At 42.8% G+C, this 17,124-nt stretch overlaps 1 protein-coding gene across 6 annotated transcripts in view; it reads left to right on the plus strand.

The window, feature by feature from the left end:
- The window catches only part of ATP8B1 (ATPase phospholipid transporting 8B1), a 71,094-nt gene that overhangs the window by 31,210 nt on the left and 22,760 nt on the right, over positions 1-17,124 (plus strand). For all 6 annotated transcript variants that reach the window (XM_035100983.2, XM_035100991.2, XM_035100986.2 and 3 more), the window contains exons 2-12: positions 648-839; positions 4,548-4,645; positions 5,759-5,872; positions 6,812-6,910; positions 8,034-8,095; positions 8,306-8,378; positions 8,555-8,625; positions 10,445-10,527; positions 12,365-12,523; positions 13,695-13,783; positions 16,094-16,284. In XM_035100983.2, coding sequence (XP_034956874.1) covers positions 662-839; positions 4,548-4,645; positions 5,759-5,872; positions 6,812-6,910; positions 8,034-8,095; positions 8,306-8,378; positions 8,555-8,625; positions 10,445-10,527; positions 12,365-12,523; positions 13,695-13,783; positions 16,094-16,284 — 1,217 coding nt within the window. In that variant the 5' untranslated portion in view covers positions 648-661. The remainder of the gene's footprint in view (positions 1-647; positions 840-4,547; positions 4,646-5,758; positions 5,873-6,811; positions 6,911-8,033; positions 8,096-8,305; positions 8,379-8,554; positions 8,626-10,444; positions 10,528-12,364; positions 12,524-13,694; positions 13,784-16,093; positions 16,285-17,124) is intronic.

Here is a 17,124-nt window from a genome sequence, read left to right on the forward strand (position 1 = left end):
TGAGTTGGAGTCCAACATCCTCTGTAGGGGCACAAGATCTTCACCACCCATGATCTAATACCTGGAAAGCATGTGTGTTGCTCACGTATATGGAAACAGCTAAAACCCTCTGGCTCTTTGAGAGGAATTTGATGGGTGAATTGACTTCCCTTTGGATGTAAAGTATACGCCCTCCCCTCAGTAGTCCACCTTGAGCTTGATTGTCTGCTAGCAACGTGAGCCAAGAACAATCGAGGCTGGAATACACGAAGAAATTAGCTGTACCTATGCACTTAGAAAACGATCCTTTAAAATTTCCCCACTGCCACCGTTACATTTTACTGCCTGTAAACTGCCAGGTGTATTTGCACAAGACTACAGAACTCTCAGCCCAACCTCTCTTGGCAGTTTAATCTGTTACCAGGGACTATGTCTTAGACTTCAGCCACTTCAGGAGACAGGCAACTGAAAACAGATGCATGGCTGAGATTCAGAAAAATTAATACCTTTTATTATTATTTTTAAGTGGTGCTAAGGGAACTTTGTTCCAGCTTGCAAAGTCTCTCACTAAGGAACAGCAGGGACTGGGGGTGGGGGATGGGGTGGGTCTGTGTCCTGTGGCTATCCTGCTAGGCTGAACTTGGGTTTGCTTTCATTTCGGGCTTTAGGAACGGCTAGGAGGATGAATTCTGAAAGAGATTCGGAAACTACCTTTGACGAGGACTCCCAGCCCAACGACGAAGAGGTGCCATATAGTGATGATGAGACAGAGGATGAATTGGACGTTCCGCCTCCTGTCGAGCCGGAGCAAAACCGCATCAACAGAGAGGTGGAAGCTACTCGAGATACGCTTAGAAAAGGTGAGTCGGACGTGAATGATTCTGGAAGGGGAATGTAAGGTGAGCCGTGCTGGATCAGGTCAAAGGCCCATCCAGTTCTGCGTGGAGTGGCCAACCAAATGTTGCTGGGAAGCAGGGCCTGAGCGTGGCAGCACTCTCCCCACTTGTGACACCCCCAGTAACTTGTATAGCTAGCAGATAGAACATAGCTAGCAGCCATTGATAGCCTTATTCTCCATGAATTTGTCTAATCCTCTCTTAAAGCCATCCAAGTTGGTGGCCATCACCGGGGCCGACCCACACAAGAGGCAAGGTGAACCACAGGAGCAGCAGCACCAAGGAAGTCTTGGTCTGCTGCTGTTGCTTCCACTGTGGCAGCGATAGCCGGGCCCACTCCTTGGAAGTGGAATCTGCCACCTCCTTGGCTGACGCCCCCTCCAGTGCTGCCCCCACAGTGCCCTCTTGGAGAATAGGAGATGCGGCTGGTCTACTCCCACCCCTAGGGAGGAAATGGTGGCATACCTGCCAAGTTCCTCTCTGAAAAATAAGGGACCGGACTGAAATTAGCATACCAGAAGTAGCGCAGCGGCCATTTTGGAACTGGGCGGAGCATGCTCAGAAGTGACTTTTGATGCTGCTGTGCCCAGTTCCAAAATGGCTGCCACACCAGAAGTCACACTGCAGCCATTTTGGAACTGGGCAGAGCAGCATCAAAAGTCGCTTCTGAGCATGCTCCGCCCAGTTCCAAAATGGCCGCCGCGCCAGAATAAACCGGGGGAAAACAAGAAAAATCAGTTTTTTCGGCTGGGGACAGCTGGAAAAACGGGGGTTTCCTGGAGAAAACGGGAGACTTGGCAGCTATGAATGGTGGGGGCTGCCTCTGGGGTCTCCTGGGCTGTGCACCCACCTAACAAGATTCAGAGCGGGCCCATTTTCCTCACTGCAATGGCCTTTGATTTCCACTTGACCATTGAGTAAGGGTGATTTGAGTTTCCCAACTTGTTTCTGATGGAGATCTTCACTCACCCCTTCTTCCCTGGTGTGGTGGTGGTGAGTTCCATTTTGTGGCTTGCTTCGGGTGGCAAAATGTATTGCGCCAGCCCTGGCCATCACTGCCCTGTATGAAGTACTTTCTTTTGTCTGCCCTAAATCTTCCAACAGCCAGCTTCTATGCATGAAAATATGATATAGGGATGTGGATAAATAGGTTGCAATATTTAACTTCCTATATACAGTATTTTACACTAGCATATAAACAATCCTTGTCCCAACTATTTCCAACTCTCTTTTTCACGAGCTTGGATTTTCAAGTTGATGCAAAGCAATATTGTAAAAATTATCACTTCCCCCTTCTTTTAACTCTCATAAACCACCACATTTTAAAGCATACTTTCTCTACTTTTATTAACTTAGTTTTTCTGGCACTCCAGAAAAATCCTCCTAGAATATGTAATGTACTTCCAAAAGTACATTAAAAAAAAATCTGCTTAGCTTGACTAGCCCAATTTTCAACAAAGATAACAGTTCTGAAATTTGGCAGGGTGGATTTGATTTAAATCAAATCGATTTGAATCACGATTTAAATCACTAGTCAGTAAGACTTGATTTAAATCATTATTTTAGAGAGAGACTCATTCTTGCTGGCATAATCTTAATATTTACAAATGGGAAGAAAGGCCTGGAACCAGTGAACTCTTATTAGTTGACTGGCAAGCACTTCAAGGTCTCACCAAGGACTTAACAGATCCCAGTTACTATTTCCTCCATCACCACCTCTTTGGATTTGCTTACACATTCAGGTGCCTATCCTGTATAGTTAAGTGTTAGTGCAGTTGTTGGAACCCACTGGGATTGGGAAGAGGTTGCCAGCCCTGAAGTGCCTTCAGCACTTGATTCAAGTCCATAGCTGCCAAGTCTCCCGTTTTTTGCGGGAAACCCCCGTATTTAAAACCGTTTCCCGTGTTATCCCGAATAGAGAAAAATCCTGTAAATCCCCAGATTTCCTACCTGCCAGGGAGGCTCCTTCTGCACATGTCTGGACATGCGTAGAAGCGACTTCCGGTGCCTCTCTGCCCATGTCTGGGCACCGGAAATCGGGCACCGCCGGCACCGGAAGTTGCTTCTACGCATGTCCAGAAGCAACTTCCGGAGCTGTGCCGCTGCTGATCCCGGATTTTTCTTACTGGGAGTTGGAGGGTATGCTCAAGTCTGAGTTGCACAGACATGCAACTAACTTGCACAATTATTACACAAAGATCCCAAGACTTGTGGAGTATTCTGCTCACCATAGCTGCCAAGTTATCCCTTATTTTAAGGGATTTTCTATTATGCTGAATAGGCTTCCTCGCGAGAAAAGGGAAAACTTGGCAGCTATGCTGCTCACAAGGTTGCACTTTCATTTTTACTGCTTCACACTTAGCTACTTGTGCAGATCTATTCCACTCGAAACAATCTGTTCATTGAACCTCTTGGAACTTAGCATTTAAGAGCTATGGGGCTGGTTCTGCGTACGTATATAAATTTGCAATGGAACAATGGGATTAAGGTCCCCCCCCCCCTGTGTATGTTTAATTTATAACATTTTTCCTGTGAAGAAAAGGCATGTTATCCCTGCAGGCACAAATTCACACTTTTTAAAACCGCAAAAACAAGCATCTGTGATAATATCTTCTTGTTAGAAAAACTGTCCCAAATAATCTTATAGAAACCTCTGGAAGAGCATGACATTGTGAATGGATTAATGGAATTCATTTACCAAAACATTGCATATAAAGCCTCATGCAACATATTTAAAAGCAAATCCTTATTTCCTGATGGATTATAATGTAAGTTAAATAGAAAACTATCTTTAGAAAGATTATTCCTCTGAAAGCATTTTATTTTTTAAAAATCCAATTTAAATTTTTTAAAATATCCATTTTTTTTATTTTTTTAAATCATTTATTTTTATCCACCCTGCCAATGGCTCTACATCAGGCTCCCTCAAACTCGGCCCTCTCAATGTTTTTGGCCTACAACTCCCATGATCCCTTGCTAGCAGGACCAGAGGTCGGGGATGATGGGAATTGTAGTCTCAAAACATCTGGAGGGCCGAGGTTGAGGAAGCCTGCTCTACATGCTGAAATGAAAAGTAGGTCTGAGATGAAGAAAAACAGTTGTGGCAGTAAATTAACTTTTCTCTCCACTGGACCCACCAGTAGATGAGTCATAAGGATAACCTTTAAGCGAGATTTCCAGTCTGTTCTTTACTAATTTTCTAAAAGACAAATGGTTGACATCACCGCAAATTTCATCGTATTTACCTGGGATGTTCTCCCCGAGGTCATTCCGGTAGTAAAGCTTATTTCTCTCTCCCACGGCTAACTTGTTCTCCCACTTCTGCCTTAGTGGAAGCAAAAGTAAGCAGCTTGTAGGTAGTTTTGAAATTATGCAAATCAAGGGAAGTTGTTTGGAATTCCTTAGGGTTCCCTTGTTCTGTTAATTCTTTGAACAAGAAGTAAATGTTTAAAAGCAGTACACTCGCCATTTGTCCCACTGCTCATCTTCGTTGCGTTTGTAGTTTCTTTTTGATCTTGGGTATGCTAAGACTGCTAACTGGGGAGCGGGATGGGGGTCCTAACCATTCTAGCCTTCGTATGCCGGGGGGAGTTAATAAATTTCCTGCTTTCAGTCACTTGATTCATGATTATCACACTTTCTGGTTTTCCTTTTTTTTGTTTTGTTTTTCAGAATGCGGCTGGCATGTTAAAGCAAATGATCGTGCCTTCTATGAACAGCCCCAATTTATGCAAACGACTTATCTGTGCCTTAAGAAAAGTAAATATGCAGTAAGTGGATTTAAAATCATGGTGTTGAAGGGGACCTTCACCTAGTCCAGGGATCAACTAGTCGTGGATTCTTGGTTGTCATTACTGGAGTACACAAACCCCATCATCCCTGAACATTGGCCCTAGGTAGGACTGATGGGACTTGGAGTCTAATAGTATCTAAAGGTAAAGATAAAGGGACCCCTGACCATTAGGTCCAGTTGTGACCGACTCTGGGGTTGCGGCGTTCATCTCGCATTATTGGCCGAGGGAGCCGGCGTATAGCTTCCAGGTCATGTGGCCAGCATGACAAAGCCGCTTCTGGCGAACCAGAGCAGCACACGGAAAAGCCATTTACCTTCCCGCTGTAGCGGTAACTATTTATCTACTTGCACTTTGACGTACTTTCGAACTGCTAGGTTGGCAGGAGCTGGGACTGAACATTGGGAGCTCACCCTGTCGCGGGGATTCAAACCGCCAACCTTCTGATCGGCAAGCCCTAGGCTCTGTGGTTTAACCCACAGCGCCACCCGCATGAGAACCACAAGTTCCTTATCCTTCATCCATTCCAATTCAACACCTGACCTGGAGGACAAAATTCCTGCAGGTTTTGTTTTTTTAATGCCTCGTTTTAGCCCTCTTTAAATAATGACGGAACTAAACTCTTCGATAACGTGAAATGGGTTACAGTCCAGGGGTCAGCAAACTTTTTCAGCAGTGGGCCGGTCCACTGTCCCTCAGACCTTGGGGGGCGGACTATTTTTGGGGGGGAGGGGAATGAACCAATTCCTGTGCCCCACAAATAATCTAGAAATGCATTTTAAATAAAAGGATTCATTCTACTCATGTAAAAACATGCTGATTCCTGGACCATCTGTGGGCCGGATTTAGAAGGCGATTGGGCTGGATCCAGCCCCCGGGCCTTAGTTTGCCTACCCATGGGTTACACCGAACATGAACACACCCATATCCGTTTCATATGACTTGTTCAAGGTGGTTACTAATGGGAAAACTATAATTCACTTGCCTAAATGAAGGATGATTTCACTAAATGATAACGTTTTGCATGAAATGGTACCTTATTAGTATATTTAATGCTTTTTCTGTAATTTGCTTCTTTGTCTTCTTCCACAGGGGAATGCAATCAAAACCTACAAGTATAATCCCATTACCTTCTTGCCACTGAATTTATTTGAACAGTTTAAAAGGGTTGCCAACTTCTATTTCTTGGTTCTACTTATTTTACAGGTAAAACATGACTGTATAATTCATTGTGGAGATTGGATTCCCCACCCCCCCACCCCTTTTTGCCCCATTTAAAGCAGGTGTGCAATGAAGTACAATTCTTCATAGGTGGCGGATCTCGGGGGGGGGGGTGTCTCAAATTCCAGCGGCACCCTGTGTGATGCCAAAATTCAGCACCCCTCCACCTATCACACTTCATTCTAAAGCGTAGTTACGGTGCCCCCAGCTGCCCCCCCCCAAGGCTCCATACTGGACTGGACTGGTTGTGCTCCCCTAAATCTGCCTTTGCTCCTGCAACTGAGCCTATCGAAGCTGAAGGGTTGGGAAAGTCAGGTACCATTATCAGTAGGAAATGGTAAAATATCTGGGTTGATTGATTTTTTTTTGTATTTAATATTTTAGTGCATGAAAGATGGAGCATGTAGGTGTTAGGGCTCAGAGAATCACTCTACCCTGACTTGAGAGAACAGTGGCTCTCCAGCTTTGTCATATTGACCTTTTAAAGTCCTTCCCGCTGCGTAACTGCAATTCCATTCATTCCTGGAGGATCAGCTGCGGTGCTCAAACTGGTTCTGAGCTTAACGTGTAGATGCACGTTTGTCTCGCTTAACAGGATGCTCTGCTCTCCCATTACACCTGCCTGTTTACTTGCTGGCACAGCTCTTCTTCTGACCATTGCTGCTTTTCAAAACGTACCTTAGTGGAGGTTGTGGGGGTACGGGACTCCCCATATTGCCAAGCAAGGAGAGTTAACAGTTCAAAGATATTTACTGTGTGGAAAATTTGTATATGCAAAGCCGTGTGGTCTACTACTGAGATATGGCGTCTCCAGGTGTGTAAAACACCTTAGACATAAATTCAGGGTAGTAGGTTTTGTTTTTTTAATTTCAAAAATAATAACCAAATAAATAAATATTCATTCCTATTTGCTTTTTCTTGCAGTGCATTCCTCAAATAACCACCCTCCAATGGTATACAACTCTGATACCTTTACTCTTGGTTCTCGGCATTACTGCGATAAAAGACCTAGTGGATGATATTGTAAGCATCGTTTTATTTATTTATTCTTCCTATTTTTACATTTCAGGGTACCCCCCCCCATTTTTTTATTGGGGTACAGTGCTACCTCAGGTTAAGAACTTAATTCGTTCTGGAAGTCTGTTCTTAACCTGAGGTACCACTTTAGCTAATGGGGCCCCCCGCTGCTGCTGTGCCACCGCCACACAATTTCTGTTCTCATCCTGAAGCAAAGTTCTTAACCCGAGGTACTATTTCTGGGTTAGCGGAGTCTGTAACCTGAAGCGCCTGTAACCTGAAGCACCTGTAACCTGAGGTACCACTGTAGTTAAAAGAACTGTCAGAAGAAACCTTCCTGAACCAAAGAACAAAAAGGGTGAATGACCAATTATAATTTTAATAACAGAGAGAAATTTTAATAGAAGAGAGAATTGTGTTTATGCCGCCCCAAAGAATGAATCTGCGAAACCTTCGTCCCTAGCATGATTATTCACCGCAATTGGGACTTCATATTCTTTGCCTTCTGACCCATCAAGAAATGTGCAAAGTTTAATTTTGTTCATTCAAAATAGAAAGGAAGATTATTACTATGACTGTTTCTTAAGTTTAGTAGCCACTTTAAACAAACATCTCAAAAAAAGGTCTTACAAATAATAGTAACATATGCATTAATTGAAAGCAAAGCAGGAGGAGATACAAACCATATGAACAACGCATTCCCTGTCCACCACAGATAGCAAAGCAAAAACAAACACCACTCAGTTTCCTGGGAGAAGATAAACTTCTTTGGCTGGTACTGAAAAGATGTCAGTGTTGGTGCCAGGCGAGGCTCTCTGGGGGAGAGAATTCTGTAGACGAGGGGGGAGGACACAAGCCCATTCCCTTGTTGCCATCCCCTAGATAGTTTCTAGGGGGTGTGGGAAATAGAGAAGGCCTCTGGTGCTGGGACATGGGAATGCCCACTTAGAAGATGATGTTCTGTAAGGTATTGGAGTTCTAAACACACACTCCTTCATTCCAACTCCATTCATTCTTCTGGGCTTAAGGGGTTGTGTTGAAGGAGTCTGAGAGCCTAAGAGGAGTCTAAGACAACAGCAACAACGATATAGGTTCTTTTAACCTCTTTCCCTTCCTTCTTTCTTTTTAGGCTCGGCATCGGATGGACAATGAAATTAACAACCGCACGTGTGATGTAATCAAGGAGGGCAGGTATGGTTCTATAGGTGTCACCTTAACAATTGTCTGAGCGAATAGCCATCACTCTGCACTAATCATACATGTTTCAAAAAGGTTTTCTGTGGAAAGTTAGCGTTAATATTACCTAGTAGAAATGGCATATATTCTTTGAGAGCATTCAGCCTTTTTCCTAAATGTTACCCAGCTCACTTTTAAAATATATATTATTTCTCACTACTTCAGGTTCGAAAATACAAAATGGAAGGACATCAAAGTTGGTGATATCATCCGTCTTAGGAAAAATGCATTTATTCCTGTAAGTGAAATGCTGTGTGTGTGTGTGTGTGTGTGTGTGTGTGTGTGTGTGTGTGTGAGAGAGAGAGAGAGAGAGAGAGAGAGAGAGAGAGAGAGAGAGAGAGAGGGATTTTTTTTGCAGTGTGACAGCAGTATCATTCACGTGCATTTAATTTGCTTTATTCTTTATTTAATCAGGCTGATATCCTGCTGCTATCCACTTCAGAACCTAATAGCCTTTGCTATGTAGAGACAGCTGAACTAGACGGGTAAGGGTTCTTTCTCCTAACGTTTACCTCCCTATAATATTAAAAAGTTATTCTTGTTTGTAGTCTCAGCCTTAGCCATGCTAAATTCCCAGTCAATTTTTTTGTGTACTGTGTTTTAAAACTTGCTCTGTCCATTTTAAGGTTGCATGGATTCAGAAAAACACATTTTGACCCAACATGCATGGGATAAGGAAATACTGCTCTTAAACATAATTAGGTTGTACAATGGTACCTTGGTTCTCGATCTTAATCCATTCTGGGAGCCCGTTTGACTCCCAAACCATTCAAAAACCAAGGGGTGGCTTCCAATTGGCTGCACTCAAGCAGAAGCCACATTGGACGTTCGACTTCTGAAAAACGTTCGCAAACTGGAACACTTACTTCCGGGTTTGCGGCGTTCAGGACCCAAGCTTTTCGAGAACCAAGGTAGCAATGTATATAAGTATTGATTTCTGGGAATAGCAAGAGCAGAGGTGGGGCTATTCTTTACCATTACATCCTGGGAGGTTGTAGGTTTTGGATCTAGCTGAGTGACATGACACTCAGACCTAGCCAAATATAGTGTTATCCATCGAGCCATTGTATAAATTGTGCTTTTTGTAGGGGATGGCTCACCATGGCCAGGGCTGCGACTGATAATTTCCGCTGAAAGATAAACACTATAATTGGTTCTGTTGTTTTGAATCATAGAATTACAGAGTTGGAAGAGACCCCTAAGGGTCTTCTAGTCCAATCCCCTGCAATGCAGATGGCCAACTGACCTTCAGCATTTGCCGGAATACTTGACTATATTTAGAGAAATTAGCCTGAATGATAAGGGGCTTACACAGGGACAGGTGCAGCCATTTCTGTGGTCCTGGCTTCATACAGCCATTTTTTCCTGATCATCTGTTTCTGTAATCATGGTGCATATTCTACCTTTGTGATCAACGAAATGAAGAAAATGCCTGCTTGCATGTCTAAGCAGGCTCCAGGTAGCTTCCCCAAGCGGTGCTTAATAAAATCAATGTGCAACAATGTGTGTCCAGTTCTGGGCATCACTGTTCAAGAAGGATACTGACAAGTTGGTACGTGTCCAGAAGAGGGCAACCAAAATGGTCAAAGGCCTGGAAACGATGCCTTATGAGGAACGGCTTAAGGAGCTGGGTATGTTTAGCCTGGAGAAGAGAAGGTTAAGGGGTGATATGATAGCCATGTTCAAATATATTAAAGGATGCCATATAGAGGTGGGAGAAAGGTTGGATTCAAACTACAAGAAAGAAGATTCCACCTAAACATTAGGAAGAACTTCCTGACAGTAAGAGCTGTTCAGCAGTGGAATTTGCTACCAAGGAGTGTGGTGGAGTCTCCTTCTTTGGAGGTCTTTAAGCAGAGGCTTGACAGGCATATGTCAATAATGCTTTGATGGTGTTGGACTGGATGGCCCTTGTGGTCTCTTCCAACTCTATGATTCTATGAAATGTGTTAGGAAAACATGTTCTGCCCTGTTGGGATTGATCATCATCTGATTGACCAAAATGGACATGCACTACTGTGTATTCTCATACTTCAGTAGCAAAGAACACTGTGTGACAAAGCACATCGTGTTGCTCATACCCAGCTTTTTAGCTCTCTTCTCTTTTTGCAGCCCAGGGGTTTTGCCATTTTTGTTTGCTTTGTGTGTTGTTCAGCTGCTGTTTCATTTGAAAGCCACAGAACAGAAAATACTTTTGCAGAAGCACAGCTAAGCAAAGGTTTCTTTTAAGTACTATTTCTAATGGTTCATTGTCCCTATAGAATTTGCAACATTACAACTTTGCATTTTCCTCCTGTGCTTCAGTGAAACCAACTTGAAGTTCAAGATGTCTCTGGAGGTGACGGACAGATACCTTCACCAAGAGAGCGCCTTGGCAGCATTTGATGGTTTGTACAAACGTGCATTTCTTCTTGTTGTTGTTTAGTCGTTTAGTCATATAAATATGCTGCCTTATGCCAAGTCAAGCCACTGGACTAACTAATGCAGGATAGTCCAGCAGCAGGTCTCCAGGTTTGCGAATGGAGACTTTCCCAGCTAGTGATTTCAGATGAGAATTATCCCATGCTTTACAAATGAGCTATAGCTGCAAGTACCTAATGCCATTGTAATTACAAAAAGAGGGGAAAGCCAGTCTCTTTCAAAAACAAAAGCCTGGTTTGCACAATACTCTTTCCTGATTGCTCTCTTATGAGCAGTAGGGGAAGCAAGGTTGTGTCACCTCTTCCTCCTTGTTCACCTGTGCTGTGCGCCTATCCTGGGAGATGACGGTTTCAGCAAAGGGGCTTTGCCACCTGCTGCCCCAAATGCAATCTCCCTTTCGTCATAGTCAGCAGCACTAGGCTAGATAGATGAACAGTCTTAAGCTGATGCCGGAGTCATGTCTTCATGGGGCCTGACTGCAGTGGGGCCATCACTTTAGAAGTCTCTTCCCAAGGATATATGCTTGCACCCTTTCTACTGGTTTTCAAACGAACACAAAAGCCTTGAGGGGGAGGGGGGAAACATCTAGTCAGCTTTTGAAAAAGTTTGGGTCTGTTTTTATTCCACTGACATTGTTTTCAATTGCTGTTGCTGTTATATTTTTAGACATTTTGTGTTTATACTATGGTTTTTATGGCTTGGACTGTTTTGTGTTTTAATACGTTGCAAGCCACTTTGAAGCAGGTAGCCCTGAAAGGTGACCTATAAATAAGCAACAGGATGTGCACAAGACTGTACAAGTTGGTTTGGGACCCAAGTCAGCACTTTGGAAAACAACTGATCTCAGTCTGAGTTACCACATAGGCTGCCCAATTTGGCGTGCGGTCCATCTGAGTCTGGCTAATTTCCACCCCATTCATTGTTGGGAAACTAAACAATTGCAATAACATTTCTCCCTTTTTGACAGAAGGAGATGACATCTGCAGACATAGTTCTCTTCTCAATTGATGCAGCCTGCTAAATTCCAGGCAAATAGGGGAAGAGGACTTTGTTCTGGACACTCCTAAAATGTGTTGTTTTTCCTCCCAAACAGGAACTGTCTGTGGGTTTATTACTATTATTATTATTGAAAATAGTTGGATGAAATTTTCAGGCAAGGTTGCCCCTTCTGAAGGCACAAATCCTGACAAATTTCAGAGCTATATCTGTAGTAGTTTTCACACAAGGGTAGTCATTCGGGGTTGGGGTTGTTGTTTTTTGAGGGGGAGGCAGAAAAGGATTTGGTTAAATGACTAGGGTTGTCAGACTCAATAGAGGACAGGACTTCTGTGCCTTTAATTGCCCTGCTCTCTTTTGAGTCTGGAAACCTTAAAGAGAAACCAGCAGACCCTTTGCTTGGAAATTAAACAAAGGGTCTGCTGGTTTCTCTTTAAGGTTTCCAGACTCAAAAGAGAGCAGGGCAATTAAAGGCACAGAAGTCCTGTCCTCTATTAAGTCTGGCAACCCTATAAATGACCCCCCCCCCCAGTGTTTTGAAACATTTCTGCCACAGAGACTGACTCTAAAAGTGGTGCATAACTTTATGTAAAAATTGCAGTGCATTTCTGCCACAGTTGATGCGGTAGGAAGCTTAGGGGTGGTTGTTCCTTCAAACATCTCCTTTTAAATATTGCACTTCCGCAGAATTCATTGTTTAATATTTAAAGAGAATGGCTTACCGTGAAAATGTTTTAATACATTCTTTTGATGTGGTGCTTCCCCCCCCCTCTCCTCCTTGTTCTTTTTTTTAAACTATCACACCAGGTTTTATAGAATGCGAAGAGCCCAACAACCGACTAGATAAATTCACAGGGACTTTGAAGTGGAAAGGAAAAAGCTATGCTTTGGATGCTGATAAAATCTTGTTGCGTGGCTGCAAAATCCGGAACACGGACGTTTCCCATGGGCTTGTTATATTTGCAGGTATCTGTGTTGGGAATGGAATGTTGTTGCCTGTTTATATTAGAACTGGACCAAAGCAATAACCCCAGCTTTTTTCCCTTTTCCCTTTTATTTCATGTGGTTGGGGTGTACCGTAATTGTTGACATTGATTGGCAGTGGCTCTTCAGGGCTAAATGTAGGCGTCTTTCTTAGCACAGCCTGGAGTTGTTGGAACCTGAGCCTGAGCCCTTCTGTAGACAAAGTACCACCCTTCACTTAATGCCATACCCTCCAACATGTTGATTCCCAAAACTGAGACACGCCCGTATGTGCTCCCACACGTCATGTGACCTGTGAGGGCTCATGGAGCCCAAAAAATACGTTTGGGGGCACTGGGTGAGATCGTTGCTCCAAAATAGTGGGGTTTTTTGGGGGGGGGCGAGATCTTGACAAGAAGTCATGTGAGATAACGGCACCCAAAATGGCTGCTGAGATCTTGTCGGGGGGAATGGAATGTTCCGGTTGTTCTGGGACTCTTGTGGGATATGTAATGCCCCATCCACAGATTGATTCAGGCAGGGATGAAACTATTTGGGGAAGGAAAGTCTTTTTACCTTAACACAAGGTAGTGAGTGTTTTTTTAAAACAATAAAATATAAAAGGCTTGTTGAAGCTTGCATCTTTCCCATGTGGCATTCTGCTTTAGACTGGAATGCCATAGGCTCTTGTGAGAAGCCAAACTAATATAAGCATCAGTAAGGTCTTTTTTAAAAAAAACCTAAGAAAAGGAATTACTTGCATATTCATGCAAAGAAACACCCCCAAATGTCTTAGGATCCTCCCCGCACCTCTACATAAGCCACACAATACACACTTTGAATTAGAGGAATAGTCCTGTGATAGTGTATTGCGCCTGGGATATTCAGTTTGCTGTTTTTGGAAGCAGAAAAAGCAGCTTAAAAAGTCATTTGTTAGAGTTGCCACTTTATTAACAACACAAGTATATACATTTCTACTTAGAAGTAAGACTCATTGTGTTCAATGGATCCTACTCCCTCACCTAAATCTATGAGAGAGAACCAAATGTACTTATATTATTTAAAATTATTCATGTTCGTAGTTGTGTTTAGCCGTTAAGAAAGCAGTTTTAAAGTATTCATATTTGTTTAAAATTCAGTGACATTTACACTGCAGTTTTTAATGTGATTTTAGGAGCAGACACAAAAATAATGAAAAACAGTGGGAAAACACGGTTTAAAAGGACTAAAATTGACTACCTTATGAATTACATGGTTTATACGGTAAGAAGTTTTGTGTTTGCTTTTAGAGCTTACAGAAGCTGTAGCTCTTTACTGATTGCTAGCTTGCAGTTCTGTGCAAATTAAATATTTCTTTTGCTTAGTGTTTTGCTGTACGTAGCACAGGCTCTGCAAAGTCTTCCTGCTTGCTTCTTTACTGACGTTTGTGTGGGCGGATGGTTTTCTGTGAGTGAGGCAGGCAGAGAGAAGCCAGGAATTGCAAACACGGAGCAGTGTCACGCAGAGATCCGCAGGTTTGGCTTTGCCTTATGTGCTTTGTTAGGGTCACGGCTGGCATATATATAAAAAAAGAACTTACCTGGAGAAACAGGTTTTGCCCAGATACTTGCTGCTGGCTATATCCAAACTATAGTTCTGCAGCAAGGGCAGCTTTTAAAGATGGTTTGGAAGCTCCGGTTGGTGTGGAGCTGCATTCCCCAGCCTGGTGCCCTCCAGATGTTGTTGGACTGCAGTTCTCATCAAGCCCCATTCAGAATAGCCAATGGTAAAAGGCAATGCAAATTGTAGACTAGCAACACCTAGAAGCATCAAGTTGGGGTGATCAGTGCAGTACGCGCTGCTTGGCTGCATTGAGTAGCTTGGCCGTTAGTACACACAACTAATTTTCTATCAGCGGCACTGGATTGTCAATTTGTTCCTTGGCCCAACTGCTGGTGGTTACCTTTAACGACCTAAGCAGTTTGATGCATATGGTCCTTACACTGATTGTTCCTAAAGGGGCCTTAAAGACTTTTTTTGTTTCATTCCAAGTTGCTTATAATTGGTATTTATGTTGGTACTTTTCTGCCTCTGGTCTTCCAATGTACTATTTTCTGCTGTTTTGTCTGCTTTTATATGTGTCATAGTCTGGGCTGTTGCTATTGCTTTTATCAGGTGCTGTGATGCTTCTTAGCTTGGCTGCATTCACATGTAACACTGCCCATAAATCACAATTAGAGAAATTAACCAGTGCCTGAGTTGCTTGCTGGTGCACTTTGCTTTACTCCCCCGCTCCACTCAAGGAAGTTAGAAGCAAGCTATGGGGTGGCTGGTTTAGCATTATGTGCCAATAGCAGTTATTGTTAGTTTCTCTCCAAACAAACCATGAGCAGAAATCAAGGTTTAGCCCTTGGTTTTCTGCTCATAATTTTTTTGGGGGGAGAAACAAACCATGGGCACTAATCCACATGCAATGCTAAGCAGTGCTATTTTTCCTAGAAAAAGAGGTGCTGGAACTCACCACCAACACCTCCCTCGTTCTCTTAGAATGGCCATGGCATCCTCTTGGAGAGGGGATGGAACTGAGTTCCAGCGAGTTCCAACTGGGAAGAAAAAGCCCTGATGCTAAGCTAGCTGATACACGATTTGTTTTCCCCACTCTAGGAATGCAGGAGCAAAGCAAGGAGTCTTCAGAAGTTTGTGCACTAATTTCCCAACTGTTGTTCATGGTCAGCATTGCATTTGAATGTGACCTTTCTGTTTTAGAACACCTTTTTTATTTGATTCGATCCCTTGTACTTTTACAAGTGCCGCACAGCCTTGGTTCCTCATTTGCACAGGATCGCTCGTTTAGCATCCACTGGAACTCCCTGCCTATTGACATTAGGGAGGTGCTTTCCCTGTACTGTTCTGGATGCCTGCTGAAAACTTTTCTTGTTTCAGTGGGCCTATCCAGAATTTGGGTACAACTGTTTTTAAACTTGTTTAAATACTTTAATGGCTGTTTTTAAAAAAAATAAAAAAATGCTTCAGGTTTTTTAAATAGCTTTGCTTTACTTTGAGTGGATCTACACACAAGGGGAAAATGCTATGAATAAGTCAGAAATTAAGTTGTTATAACAAAAGGAAAAAAACGTTATGTAAAAATGGCATAGATTTTTTTTTGCTCTCTGGCGCCATCTGGTGCTGCATGTTTATAACATTGTTTTTTGACTAATGTAGCTGAGTCCTCATGGGTACTGTTTTATCACACATGGGTTTGCTGCCCTGGATTCCTTTGGGAGGAAGGGTTCGGTGTAAATGTAATAAAATAATTGCTGGGTGGTGGTTTTTGAGGCTTTTTTAAAGGGAAAAAAACAAGTTGAGAGCCACTTTGAGAGTAGCAACCTTAGTAGCCTATACATAACAGAAAATAAAAGAATTCTGCTTCAGCTGTCAATGACTCCTGTTTCTATTCTTCTCAAGTATCAGCGAATGATGGCTAATTCTTCTTCATGGTAGTTAGTCTGGGAAGCAGGAAAGGATTTTTAAAAATGCATGGGCTTCAGCTAATCTTTAACAAAGTTTTGTCGTCTTAATGTTTTTTTTCTCCAGATTTTCGTTTTGCTCATCTTAGTGTCAGCTGGCTTGGCTATTGGGCACACCTACTGGGAACAGCAGATTGGTAATTCTTCTTGGTACCTCTACGATGGGAAGGACGAGACCCCTGCTACCCGTGGCTTCTTTAACTTTTGGGGTTACATCATTGTCCTTAACACTATGGTTCCAATTTCCCTCTACGTGAGGTAACAAATATATGTAACTTCACTGCACTTCTGCATGCAAGCATTGAAATTGTTATAGGTTAATGAAATCTCAGTCTGTCCAAGAAGCTTCCTACGTAACTAGTTTCTCCCACGGATATGGGTTCTTCCAAATGGCCATTTATTGACCATTCATCCTGATTTGTTTATACAACATGTGTGTGGAGGTTATATTATGTCATTGCTGAGATTTTGTTCAAATTAGTTTGCATAGAGATTATACAGTGGTACTTTGATTCTCAAACTTAATCTGTTCCGGATGTCCGTTCCAAAACCAAAGTGTTCCAAAACCAAGGCGCACTTTCCCATAGAAAGTAATGCAAAATGGATTAATCCGTTCCAGATTTTTAAAAACAACCCCTAAAACAGGAATTTAGCATAAATTTTACTGTCTAATGGGACCATTAGTCCATAAAATGAAAGCAATAAACAATGTGCTGCAGTCACACAATCAATCAATCAGTAGCTGAACTGGGTTCTACACAGTCACAAGAACAAAACAGAAAGAGCTGCAAAACCAAAAACACAAAATAAATAGCAAAAACAGACAGACCTCAGCTTAACACTCAAAATGGAAGTGTGCCATTCAAAATGGAAGTGTAGCACTCAAAACAGAAGCATAGCACTCAAAACGGAAGTGTGGCACTCAAATTGGAAGCATAACACTCAAAACGGAGCACGTTCGGCTTCAAAAAAAAGTTCGCAACCAGAATACTTGCTTCCGGGTTTGCCGGGTTTGGGTTTCAAGTTGTTTGAGTACCAAGGCGTTTGAGAACCAAGGTACCACTGTATAATATTGCCCGGTGTCACCATTATTCCACA

Source organism: Zootoca vivipara, chromosome 11, assembly GCF_963506605.1.
Source record: "Zootoca vivipara chromosome 11, rZooViv1.1, whole genome shotgun sequence".
NCBI lineage: Eukaryota > Metazoa > Chordata > Lepidosauria > Squamata > Lacertidae > Zootoca > Zootoca vivipara.